General features: G+C 36.1%; 3 protein-coding genes across 3 annotated transcripts; all 3 read left to right on the top strand.

The window, feature by feature from the left end:
- LOC109837465 lies at positions 569-4,672 on the top strand. Its single transcript, XM_020405728.1, has 5 exons — positions 569-1,146; positions 1,201-1,588; positions 1,716-2,052; positions 2,129-3,112; positions 3,318-4,672. Exons 1-5 carry the CDS (start codon positions 569-571, stop codon positions 4,670-4,672), a joined length of 3,642 nt encoding a protein of 1,213 aa, XP_020261317.1.
- Positions 4,673-5,392, top strand: LOC109837456. The gene has a single exon (XM_020405716.1). It carries the CDS (start codon positions 4,673-4,675, stop codon positions 5,390-5,392), a length of 720 nt encoding a protein of 239 aa, XP_020261305.1.
- Positions 8,296-10,667, top strand: LOC109828285. The gene is made up of 3 exons (XM_020395313.1): positions 8,296-8,793; positions 8,886-9,017; positions 10,073-10,667. The coding sequence occupies exons 1-3, from the start codon at positions 8,425-8,427 to the stop codon at positions 10,091-10,093; spliced, it is 522 nt and encodes a 173-aa protein (XP_020250902.1). The 5' UTR covers positions 8,296-8,424; the 3' UTR covers positions 10,094-10,667.

The raw sequence follows: 10,950 nt of genomic DNA, 5'->3' as shown, positions 1-10,950 counted from the left end.
ATATATCATAATTATGAGAGTATTACTGAAGTTAGTCATTATGTGACGATCAAATATTATTTTTTTCGTTTTTTTTTTTTTAGGTGAGGAGAAAATAACTCTTTTTAAAAGTTGGCAGTCCGCTGGCGTAGTTTAGCAGGGCGATTGCTCTGCTAGAATACGCCCCCGCCGAGATTTTCAGATGGCAAAAAACAAGAAGAAAAATGGGAGAAAAATCCTGGAAATTGGCTTGCGAGCTTCTAATTCTAAGTTGATCTCTCTTGCGGAACCTAATCCAGATGATTTTGCTGATGAAGGAGGGGAATCTGCATCGGATTCAGATCTTATGGGGTCAATTGGCCCTAAAGGAGAGAGGAAGAAGATTCTAATGGCTGAGCTGCTTAACTCTGCTTCGTTTCCAGTCTCTCCTAAGCCGATTGGGATCCAATCTCGTTTTTCTGGTGAGAATCTGAACTCTCAATCAGTTGTGAATAGATCTGCTAAGGTTCAATTTCTTGATAAGTCTTAGAGTTCCAAATCTGGTGCAAATAGCTCTGGAAAGGTCTCTTGGGCTGAAGAAGTCGAATCCATGGCTCTTGATTCTAATTCAGTTCTTGAATCTATTGATAATAGTAGATCTCATATTCTGAATTTAGAATCACAGCCTGTAATTTCTAATGATCCTATTTCTGGAGTTCTTGAAAATTTGAATGCGGATGTTAGTACTCCTAAACCTGTGGATGCTAAGCCTGCAAACCAAGAACCTACCAAAAGTTGGGCAAGCCTCTTTACAGACAATAGGAAAATAGGTTCTGGTATGAATTTGAGTTTTGTGGCTCCTGAATCAAATGATGTTGTGACCTTTGATGAAGATGAGTGGAATGAAGGGAATTCTTTATGGAAATTTTCCTTAATTGGCCAAGTATTAGGCTTAAATGTCAAATTTAAAGCCATGGAAAATTTTATTCATAAAGCATGGGCTAAATGGAATGCTCCAGATATTTGTATTCTCAAGTCAGGGATTTTCCTGTTCAGTTTCAAGAATGAGGTAGATATGAATGATATTCTGGTTAATGGACCATGGTTCTTTGGTTCTAGGCCCCTCTTACTAAAAACATGGACAAATGAAGAAGATATTGAAAAAATAAATGACAGTGTCTACCCTATGTAGATCCAATTCCCAGCTTTAAGACTCAATTTATGGAATTCAAATTGCCTTAGCAAAATAGCCAGTCTCATTGGTAAGCCTATAGCTACTGATATGCTCACGGCTCAAAGAAAGAGGCTGGCATATGCAAGAGTACTTGTTGAAGTCCACATGCCGTCTCCATTGCCAGACCAAATTTCCATTCATGGGCTTAATGGCAAGATGATTAAGCAAAAAGTGATTTATGAGTTGAAGCCAAAATGGTGTAATAGTTGTAGGCTAATTGGACATGAAACAATGTTTTGTAGAAGATTTCCTATGACTCAAAGATGGATGCCAAAAAAAGACCTCACTGGAAACCAGTCTGGGCTGGATGGTGTTTTAGGGAGCAAGAATATAAATGGAGGAAATACTGTTCAGAATGAGGTTAATGGACAGGATAATACACCACAGAGGAATTCAGTGTGTTGGAAGCTCTAAAAATTCTGTGCATGGTGCACAAGAGTCTGTCAATAGAGAGAATTCCAGTCCTCAGCGAAATATGCATAATTCTATGCCTAAATTCACCTGTCTAAATCTGGGGGAAAAGGAAGAGCACAAGACTATGCAATCTGCTGCTGGGAAGGTGAATGGCCTATATTCTGGAGCTGCTGGAAATTCTAAGCCTGAACAAACTAAAATAACTGGAACCTGGTCTTCTGGAAATAGTGTGCATGTTGTACATGACCTGTATTCTGGAGTTGCTGGGGTTTCCAGTCAAAAGGGCCTTTCACTAGCTGATATTTCCTGGCCACAAGTTCAGAATTACAGCAATAGAGAGTTATTCCTTCAGGGAACTTATTTTCTCATCTTGCAAATCTGGATCCTGATCCCTCTACTTCTGAAGGAGGGGGGAGAACTAAGCTATGAATTGGACCTTTTGGAATGTTAGAGGGTTAAATAAATCCTCTAAGCAACATTTGGTTAGGCATCATATTATGCAATACAAACTGACTTTTGTAGCTCTCTTGGAAACAAAACTGGAAGCTGTCAAGATTCCAGCTGCTGCTAGGAAGATTGCTGGTACATGGAATTGGTTCTCTAATGCAAACAGCTCTGCAAGAGCTAGGATTCTGCTATTATGGGACTCAAATATTCTGGATGTGCAAATAGAAAATTTTATAGATCAACATATTACATGCAAGGTTAAGTCAATTGATGGAAGAGTTGACTGCATGATTTCATCTGTCTATGGGCATAATAACTTGATGAATAGAAAAGATCTATGGTCTAGCCTCAATCAAATCCATCTGAATATTGGGAATAAACCATGGCTATTGTGTGGGGACTTTAATGCCATCACAAGTGATGAAGAAAAGCTTGGGGGAGCTGCTCTTGCTGAAACAGACACAATGGACTTTAGGGATTTCATTGAAGATTGTCAACTAACACATCTTAAAACTGAAGGCTGTTATTATACATGGAATAACAAACAAGACTCTACCTCAAGAGTGTGGAGTAGGCTGGACAGAGCTTTAATCAATGACTGCTGGCTGAACATGCACAATTCAAGTCATATTGAATACCTTCTACCTAGTTTCTCTGACCACTCCCCTGGTTTGGTAGCCATATATGATGAATGTATTCAGGGAAAGAAATCTTTCAAATTCTTCAAGATGTGGACAAAGCATGAAAATTATTTGCCTACTATAACTTCAGTCTGGAACACTAAAGTGACAGGTTATGCCATGTTTTCAGTTTATTCAAAGCTCAAGCTTCTTAAAATTGCACTAAAGGAACTGAACAAAAGGCATTTCAAAAACATCAGTGAACAAGTGATAAGATCAAAACAAGCTCTTCAAGATGCACAGAAAAACCTGCAAGTGGATCCTCTTAATCAGTCCTTCATTGATCAAGAAAGGAAATGCACAGTCTCTTATAATAAATTACTGGATTGTGAGCTCTCTTTCTATCAACAGAAATCAAGAATTTTATGGAGCCTTCAAGGTGATAGATGTACAAGCTTCTTCCACTCTGTGATTAAATCCAAAAGACATCAAAATAGAGTCATGGTCCTCTATAATAATGCAGGGGAAAAACTCACAGATAGAGAGGAAATAATATCTGAACTTATCTCCTTCTACAAGAGTCTCATTTATTAGCAATGGCCCTTGTCTAAGTTCAACCCAAGCTAGGAATCTGATAATTCCAGTCAGTAGAGAGGAAATTAGAGATGCTGTTTTCTCTATGTCAGAAAATAAAGCCCCAGGTCCTGATGGTTTCAGCATGTCTTTTTTTAAAACTGCATGGGGAATTATTGGGGATGAAGTCTCTGTTGCCATTGAGGATTTTTTCAAGAATGGTAAGTTGTTGGGTGAGATTAACTCCACGTCCATTAACCTAATCCCTAAAGTTCAGTGTCCTAAGATGCCATCAGACTTTAGACCTATAGCATGTTGCAATTGTCTATACAAATTCATTTCAAAAATCCTAACAAATAGGATTAAATCAGTGATGGGATCACTAGTTAATGAAGCACAAAGTGCTTTTGTTAAAGGGAGGCAAATAACTAGTAATGTTCTCCTTGCACATGAGCTTGTCAAAAATTACAGCAGGAAACACATATCTCCAAGAGTTATGCTTAATATGGATATCAAGAAAGCTTTTGACACAATCAACTGGGATTTCCTCAAGGAGATGTTATGTGGATTGGGGTTTCCTGAGACTATGATAGGCTGGATTATGGCCTGTATCACCTCTCCCAAATACTCTATTGCATTAAATGGATCTCTACATGGCTACTTCAAAGGCAAAAGAGGACTGAGGCAGGGAGACCCCCTCTCACCTTATCTCTTTATCCTTGGTATGGAATACCTTTCAAGAAGCTTGAATATGCTAAAAGATGACAAGAAATTCAAATTCCACCCAAGGTGTGGCAAATTCAGTATCACCCACTTAATTTTTGCAGATGACCTCCTCCTATTTGCAAGAGGTGACATGTACTCTGTAAATAAACTGCAGCAATGCTTCAGGGAGTTCAGTGCAGTGTCAGGTCTTGAAGCAAACTCAAATAAATGTTCAATATTTTTTGGAGGGGTTGATGTCTCAACCAAGACAGCAATTATTAACAGTCTGGGATATCCAGAAGGAGCTATGCCCATTAGGTATCTAGGTGTACCTCTCATCTCCAAAAGATTATCATGCTTGGATTGTGCACCTTTGCTAAACAAAATCAGAGATCAGTTTCAGTCCTGTGCAAACTACAGACATTTATCATATGCTGGAAGACTTCAGCTAATCAAAAGCACAATTCTAGGAATTCAAGTGTTTTGGACATCCAACTACATCTTACCTGCTGGAGTTCTTCAGAGAATTGATATTCTTTGTAGGAACTTTCTGTGGGGGAAACAGGATCACCAGGTCAAAGCTAATTCCTTGGTTGCATGGGACAAAGTGAGTTTGGGGAAAAAATTTGGAGGCCTGGGAATATACTCTGCCTCCATGTGGAATTATGTTTCAGGTCTGAAGATTTTGTGGAATATACATATCAGGAAAGAAAGCCTCTAGATGAAATGGATACATGGCACCTATCTTAAAAACAGAGATATTTGGCTTGTTCAAGCTAAAAGTGGCGACTCATGGATGTGGAAACAAATCTTAAAAACCAGGGACAAAGCTTTGTTCTCAAATGGAGGGGTTGATAACTTGATGCAATTGATTAACTCCTGTGTTAATAATTCAAAAGTTCAGATGTCAGTCCTCTACCATGCTCTCTCAGCAAACTCTGTGCCTGTACCATGGTATAACACAGTCTGGGAAGGAATCAGTTACCCAAAGCATTCTTTTTTGAGCTGGCTAGCTGTGCAAAACAGGCTGCAAACTCAAGATAGGCTTCTCAAAAGAGGAATTATAACCAGTAACTCCTGCTGTTTATGTACAAGAGCTGAGGAGAATAGAGATCACTTGTTTTTCGATTGTCTTTTCTCAAGTGAAGTCTGGTTGCTTGTGATGGATTGGCTGAAATTTTCATGGAGATCTTGTGTGTGGAATCATATTATGAACTGGTATTGCTACAAGTTGAGAGGTAAGGGAGACAGGCAAAAGATCAAAAGGATGGCTCTCTCCTCAACACTATATTGCATATGGATTGAGAGGAATAACAGAATTTTCAAGAATAAATTCAGGAATGCAGTCCAGGTGTTCGGGGAAATAAAGATCAGTATGCTATACATCATCCTCAATAGTACAAGTCTTCTTGACAGCAGAGATTGGATACTGTCACTATAGATGTAAATAATTAGAATATGAAGTTGTAATCTCATATTTTGAGTATCTTGATGTACATTCTTTTCATATTTGGTGAATGAATAAAGTCTTTTTCATTGACCAAAAAAAAAATATTATTTTTCTAAATTATTTGATGAGTGTAATATAATATATGGTTCCACGTATCAAGCTCCGTCTGCTACGAGATCTAGCCTTAGTAAAGGTAAGGGCTTATGTTTAAGAAATTCAATTGTACATAAGCTAGTTGGTAGGGTAGTAGATCAGGATGAAGAAAAATTTATGGACTTGAATAATATTTTAGTGCAGCTTTAGTTACATGTCTGGATAATGAACCGAACTTTGATATTTTGTCATGGTGGAGGACACATCGATCAACTGCATATCCTATGCTTTCTATCATGGCTCGTGATCTATTAACAGTGCATATTTCTACTATAGCTTCTTAATGTGCCTTCAACACTTTAGGACGGTTGATCAATGACCATACAACGATGTTGGATCAGGATACAGTATAGATGGAAATGTGCTTACAACACTGGTGGAAATCTAAAAAGAGACATTGAGACATTGAAGCTTTAGCTACTAATGAAGCACTTGAAGAGTTGGAGATAGATAAAGCATAGAAAATAAAATTATTTGTAAAATTTTGTTTTTAACCATAGTTTTAATTTTTTGGAAAGAATTGCAATGATAATAATATAGACGAGTAGGTGTAAACATAGTTAGGATGTACCTATATTATTATGATGCAATAATTTTTGTGAATTTTTATTTTTTTTTTAAATTAAAAAAATTAAGATGCCACAAATGACTGGGGTATCTGGGGCCTCGCTCGATAACTACTCGGACTCAGCTTGAGCCATCCAGGTTCGAGTCCGAATAGGAGGCATTTTCCCGGCCAGGGTCCGTTAGCCCGTTTGGACACCCCTATCTATAAATATGACTTGCTAATTTATTGGTGCATAACATGAATGGCACTTCTTTTGGGTGCCAACTAAACAAGCACCAATGCAATCAAACAACAACATAACCTTCCCATGCATTTATAAAAAACTTAAATAAAATTCACTCTCTTTCATGACAGATAAACTATTTTTAAAAAATTTGAAAAAGAAAAAACTATGGTAGGAAACCATGGCCTCCAATTCCTGCCCCTACTTTCCCTTTCCCACAAGCAACATCACAAGTAACATCCTCGTGCATGGGAACGCACCTCACACGCCACGTGGGGTCCTCCTATTTGTCACGGCCTTGTGTACGCCGTACTCTTCGGTTCCATTTTAAATTCTTAACGCCCTCGACCCTTTGCTTGTAGGTGTAGCAGGCCTCTCTAAAGTCCGCATTCCGTAATTTACGAAACTAATCAGAAAATGGGATATTTATCTTGTGATGGTTTTTTCAAAAAATAAACAATATAAATAAAAATGAAATTATGCATGTTTTCATACAACTATCTTGTTTTGTATTAATTCTCATTTGATTATTGGTCAAAATCAAACCAAGTTAAATGCATATTTGATCCAAACAGTAAAACTCCCATTGCCAAACTAAGATTATGAATTTTAATCAAAGCTAATTTCAATAAATCTGTTTAACAAACTGATCTTTAAAACAGTAAAGTAAAATATGTTATCTACAAAGTATTAATTTTTTCTTTTATATTTTTGAAAGTATTGGATTTAATATTTTTGTACGTGACGTATGAGAGTTTCATAGTGAATATAAAACTACATTGTCAAAAGCTTACTGCATTGAAAGTACTCAACGTGACGTGTTAAACATTATTTTCTGACACAGGATGATTCATGTACATGTATGATAAGAGCATTTTTTTTTCAGAAAGGCACTTTTTCTCGAAAAATTTTCATGTGATTTGTTTTCTATACTATTTTTGGATGCTCTCCTTCTCTTTTCTTTTGGGACGGTTTGGTTCAATTTTATATAAAAAAAAAGAGGAACAAGAAAAGTAATAAAAAATTAATTTTCTTATATTTCTATAAAAATTTATAGGAAATGTTTATAGAACTCAAAGAAGATTATTTTTTTATCTTTTTTTGCTATTTTTTTGTTTGGTTCAAAATATGTAAAAGCTTCAACTTCGTAAAAAAAAAGGTTGTTTTCCTTTTTTTTTGTGTTTGGTTAGATATTATTTTATATAAATAGGTTCCTAACAATGGGGGAATCACATGGGTGGGGTGGGGGTGGGGGTTAGAGAAATAGGGTACATGTGTACTTAATTTTTAATATAAATGTCAGATTTCTAGGTAGTTTTCTCTTATTTGGGGAAGAGATTGGTTTTTATAAAAATACCCCATTTTCCCCTACTTTATAGAATTTTTTTTGAACCAAACACAGTTTATAAAATTCTATACCATTATTTATAAAATATCATTATCAGGTGTTTTCCCAAAATGGTCATTTACATTATTGCTTCAGACCTTTTGGTTTTGAACCCACTCTTTTATCCTGTTTTACTTTGAAATTCACACACTTCGATCGGATAAACATTCACAACACTCAAATTGATTTATTTTTAATTGCAAAATCTATGTTACTCTACTATATATGTGATAAACTGTGGTAATTCTATCTAAACTGGTATAATATTTATTAAACTTCTATAATAGTTGTTAACGTGTGAAATAAATGGTTAATTAGATCATTGATCACTGTATTTATCATGTAACTAGCTGATCATACATATTTTAACTGCTAGGATAGCTGGTCATATAATTAAGGAAAAATTGCTTCAAGGCCCCAAAAATAAAAATCTAATGTGTCCTAGCCCCCTGTATTTTTTCTAATATGTATTAGCCCCACAACTGAAAAGTAAATGCAATTCAGCCCTTTTTACAAATTCCAAGAGAATATATCTCAAAAAACCCCAAACTACCCTCTTCTTCTTCATATCCTTCTTCTTCAAATCTTCAGATCTTCTTCTTCAGAAAGTTGTGAGAGGAAAAGAAAAAACTCTCCTCTCAATTTCATGGCCGACGACATCGCCGCCGTTCTCAGCGACGTCGACGACGAAGATGCCTCCCCGGTCCCCCCCTCGGATGAACAACAACAACGAATACGCCACTGTATTCGCCACTGTGATGAACAACACTTCCTCCTCAGATGAACAACACTCTCCTCTCAGTTCCTTACCCTCCTCTTCTCCCGCTCTCCCTCTCGCTTCCCCCTCGCTCCCCAAAACCCCGAACCCTAGGCTCCCCTCCTCATCTCTCCTCGTTAGGGCGAAATCGAAGCTCAACGGGGCCCAAAACCCTAAGGAATCGAATTGTCGAGGAGGAGGAAGAGGTGGAGGAGGACTTGCCATGGATTCAGGATTTTCCCTCATCAAATTTAAGTGGGAAGGATTTCGGATCCAATTCCAAATCCTTCCCAAAGCACTCAAGTTAATCTCAAGATTTATTTGATTTCTCCATTGACACAGTCGTTAATTACCCGTTAATCTAATCCTATATTTACATGGATATATGATATACAGGTTTTTGGATATGCTCGAAGATTTGCCAAGCTTGGAATTGCAAATGCTCTCATTGGTGTGCTCCGGGGAGGAGAACACAGTTCATCTAGTTTAATTTCAGCATGCATAGCTTTAAAGGCAGTTGCTGTTAATGTATGTTTCTTTACCCTGTTCTTTAAAAATCACAGGCAACATGAAAATATTGTCTGAAGATAGTGACTCGATATCCATGAATCACTTTTGAATTGTCACTTTATTCTTGTACATAATCATTCAAACAACACTTGAATTTTAAATGGTAGTTTCAACCATTGAGCGGCACATTCTCGATATCAGCTTTTGTAAACTTTCAGTAGGTTGCTTGCAGTCATGGTTTATATCACAAAAGTCAATGTCCACATCTGCATGTTAGCTAGCTATTATTGGCTATGACATTTTCTTCAAACACCAGTTGAATTGTTAAAAATGTATGTACCAGAACTAAGCTTAGTGCTATAGTCCCAAATAAATATAGTTACTAGTCTTAGTTGTTATAGATATAATGAGGGACTGTGAGGTTGTAGGTTTGGTTTTATGCCCTTGCTTTATGATTGAACGAAAGTATTCATTGAAGAATAAAGTGAATTTATGTTACTTCAATTTTTATAGTGGTGTGTCATGTTTTGCAGTCTTAGTAATGTGATTGATATTTGGTAAGTTGGAGTGATAAATGATGGCTTGTGATATATGTGGAGAAGAAACAATTCCTTGATATCAAATTTAGAAGGCGCTATTACCGTTTGAATTAGACAGATATAAAGATATATAGTTTAACTTGCATGTACACACACTTACAATGTTTACATATGAAAACTATCTGCTTCAGATAAAGATATAAATGATATAAATGATGTCTTGTGATATTCAGTAGATTAATTATTAAGTTTTACCTAATACAAATGAACTATAGCAAATTAACTGTTAATGTTTACCTATTCCATGTTAAGTATAATGGAGTAAGTGTTAACTTTTTTCTTTTAAATGTTAAGTTTTGTTAATTAGCTGTTAAGTTTTACCTATTACATGTGAACTATAGCCGATTAACTGTTAATGTTTAGTTATTCTATCTAAGTATAATTGAGTAATTGTTATTTTTATTCTTTTAAATGTTAAGTTTTGTAGATTAACTGTTACGTTTTACCTAATATATGCATCCTATCCTTTTGCAGTTTCGCTTTGTACTTGTATAATGTTATGTGGTTACATCCTCAAAAAATTTGTAAGAAGCTAAGACAACAAGGAATTGATGGGCCAAAACCCTCTTTCCTCCATGGTAATTTAAAGGACATGAAGATGTTGGCTATGGAGGAGGAGAGGAGAGATGGAGGAGCAATAATACACTATTATACTCCGCTTCCATACTTTGAGAAATGGAGGAAAAGATATGGTATGTGTTCTTAATTGCTTTCTTGTAAGAATCTCAAGGTTTTGGTTTTGGTTTTGGTTAGTCTACATGTCATAGGTCACAAGGGGCTGCTCGTTGCCCTCATCCCCTTCAATCGAGCACAAATTTGTAACAACAAGGCTGGCATCATCAACATCAAAAACAAGTTAGTGAGAATAAAGATAAACATCAAATGAGCTCCTGGTGTTTGAAAGATTATAATTTTTTTCATGTGTCTTGTTTATTTCTGAGATGAGAATGAGCGTATGAAGAGGGCTATTGTAAGTGCATGTTATTATTCCTTGAAATCACGGTGATGGAATTTTAAGAACGGTTTTTTAAGGGTCATTAAGAAAATGGGACATCAAAATTTGAGAATATTTTCTCTTGTTTATGTCGAACCTCAGAACCCTATTGATCTCTTGTTGTTTTTTTTTAATTAACTGAAAGCATATGATAGCAATGGCTGAGGTCTTGAGGTTTTCCTATGTTTTGTTTTGTTTTCTTTCTTTCTGTTTTTTAATGTTTTAATGAAAGAAGAGATAATGGTGCGAACGAGAAAAAAATGAGGGGTTGTTGTTGGCAGAGTTAATTTTGGTTTTGACAATGAGGGGTGATAATAACGATATATGTTAACTCTTGTGGCTATATGTTAACTCTTGT

The sequence above is a fragment of the Asparagus officinalis genome, chromosome 1, assembly GCF_001876935.1.
Source record: "Asparagus officinalis chromosome 1, Aspof.V1, whole genome shotgun sequence".
In the NCBI taxonomy this organism is placed as follows: domain Eukaryota; kingdom Viridiplantae; phylum Streptophyta; class Magnoliopsida; order Asparagales; family Asparagaceae; genus Asparagus; species Asparagus officinalis.
The sequence above is the reverse complement of the archived record's forward strand: the minus strand, read 5'-3'. Positions and strand labels throughout refer to the sequence as shown.

Coding starts and splice junctions, on each gene's coding strand:
- LOC109837465 (XM_020405728.1), top strand. CDS start 569: ATGGCTCTTGATTCTAATTCAGTTCTTGAATCTATTGATAATAGTAGA. Junction 1,589..1,715: donor ATACACCACAGAGGAATTCA/GTGTGTTGGAAG, acceptor CTGGGGGAAAAG/GAAGAGCACAAGACTATGCA. Junction 3,113..3,317: donor AATTTTATGGAGCCTTCAAG/GTGATAGATGTA, acceptor TGATAATTCCAG/TCAGTAGAGAGGAAATTAGA.
- LOC109828285 (XM_020395313.1), top strand. CDS start 8,425: ATGCCTCCCCGGTCCCCCCCTCGGATGAACAACAACAACGAATACGCC. Junction 8,794..8,885: donor TCCTTCCCAAAGCACTCAAG/TTAATCTCAAGA, acceptor TATGATATACAG/GTTTTTGGATATGCTCGAAG. Junction 9,018..10,072: donor TAAAGGCAGTTGCTGTTAAT/GTATGTTTCTTT, acceptor ATCCTTTTGCAG/TTTCGCTTTGTACTTGTATA.
- LOC109837456 (XM_020405716.1), top strand. CDS start 4,673: ATGAAATGGATACATGGCACCTATCTTAAAAACAGAGATATTTGGCTT.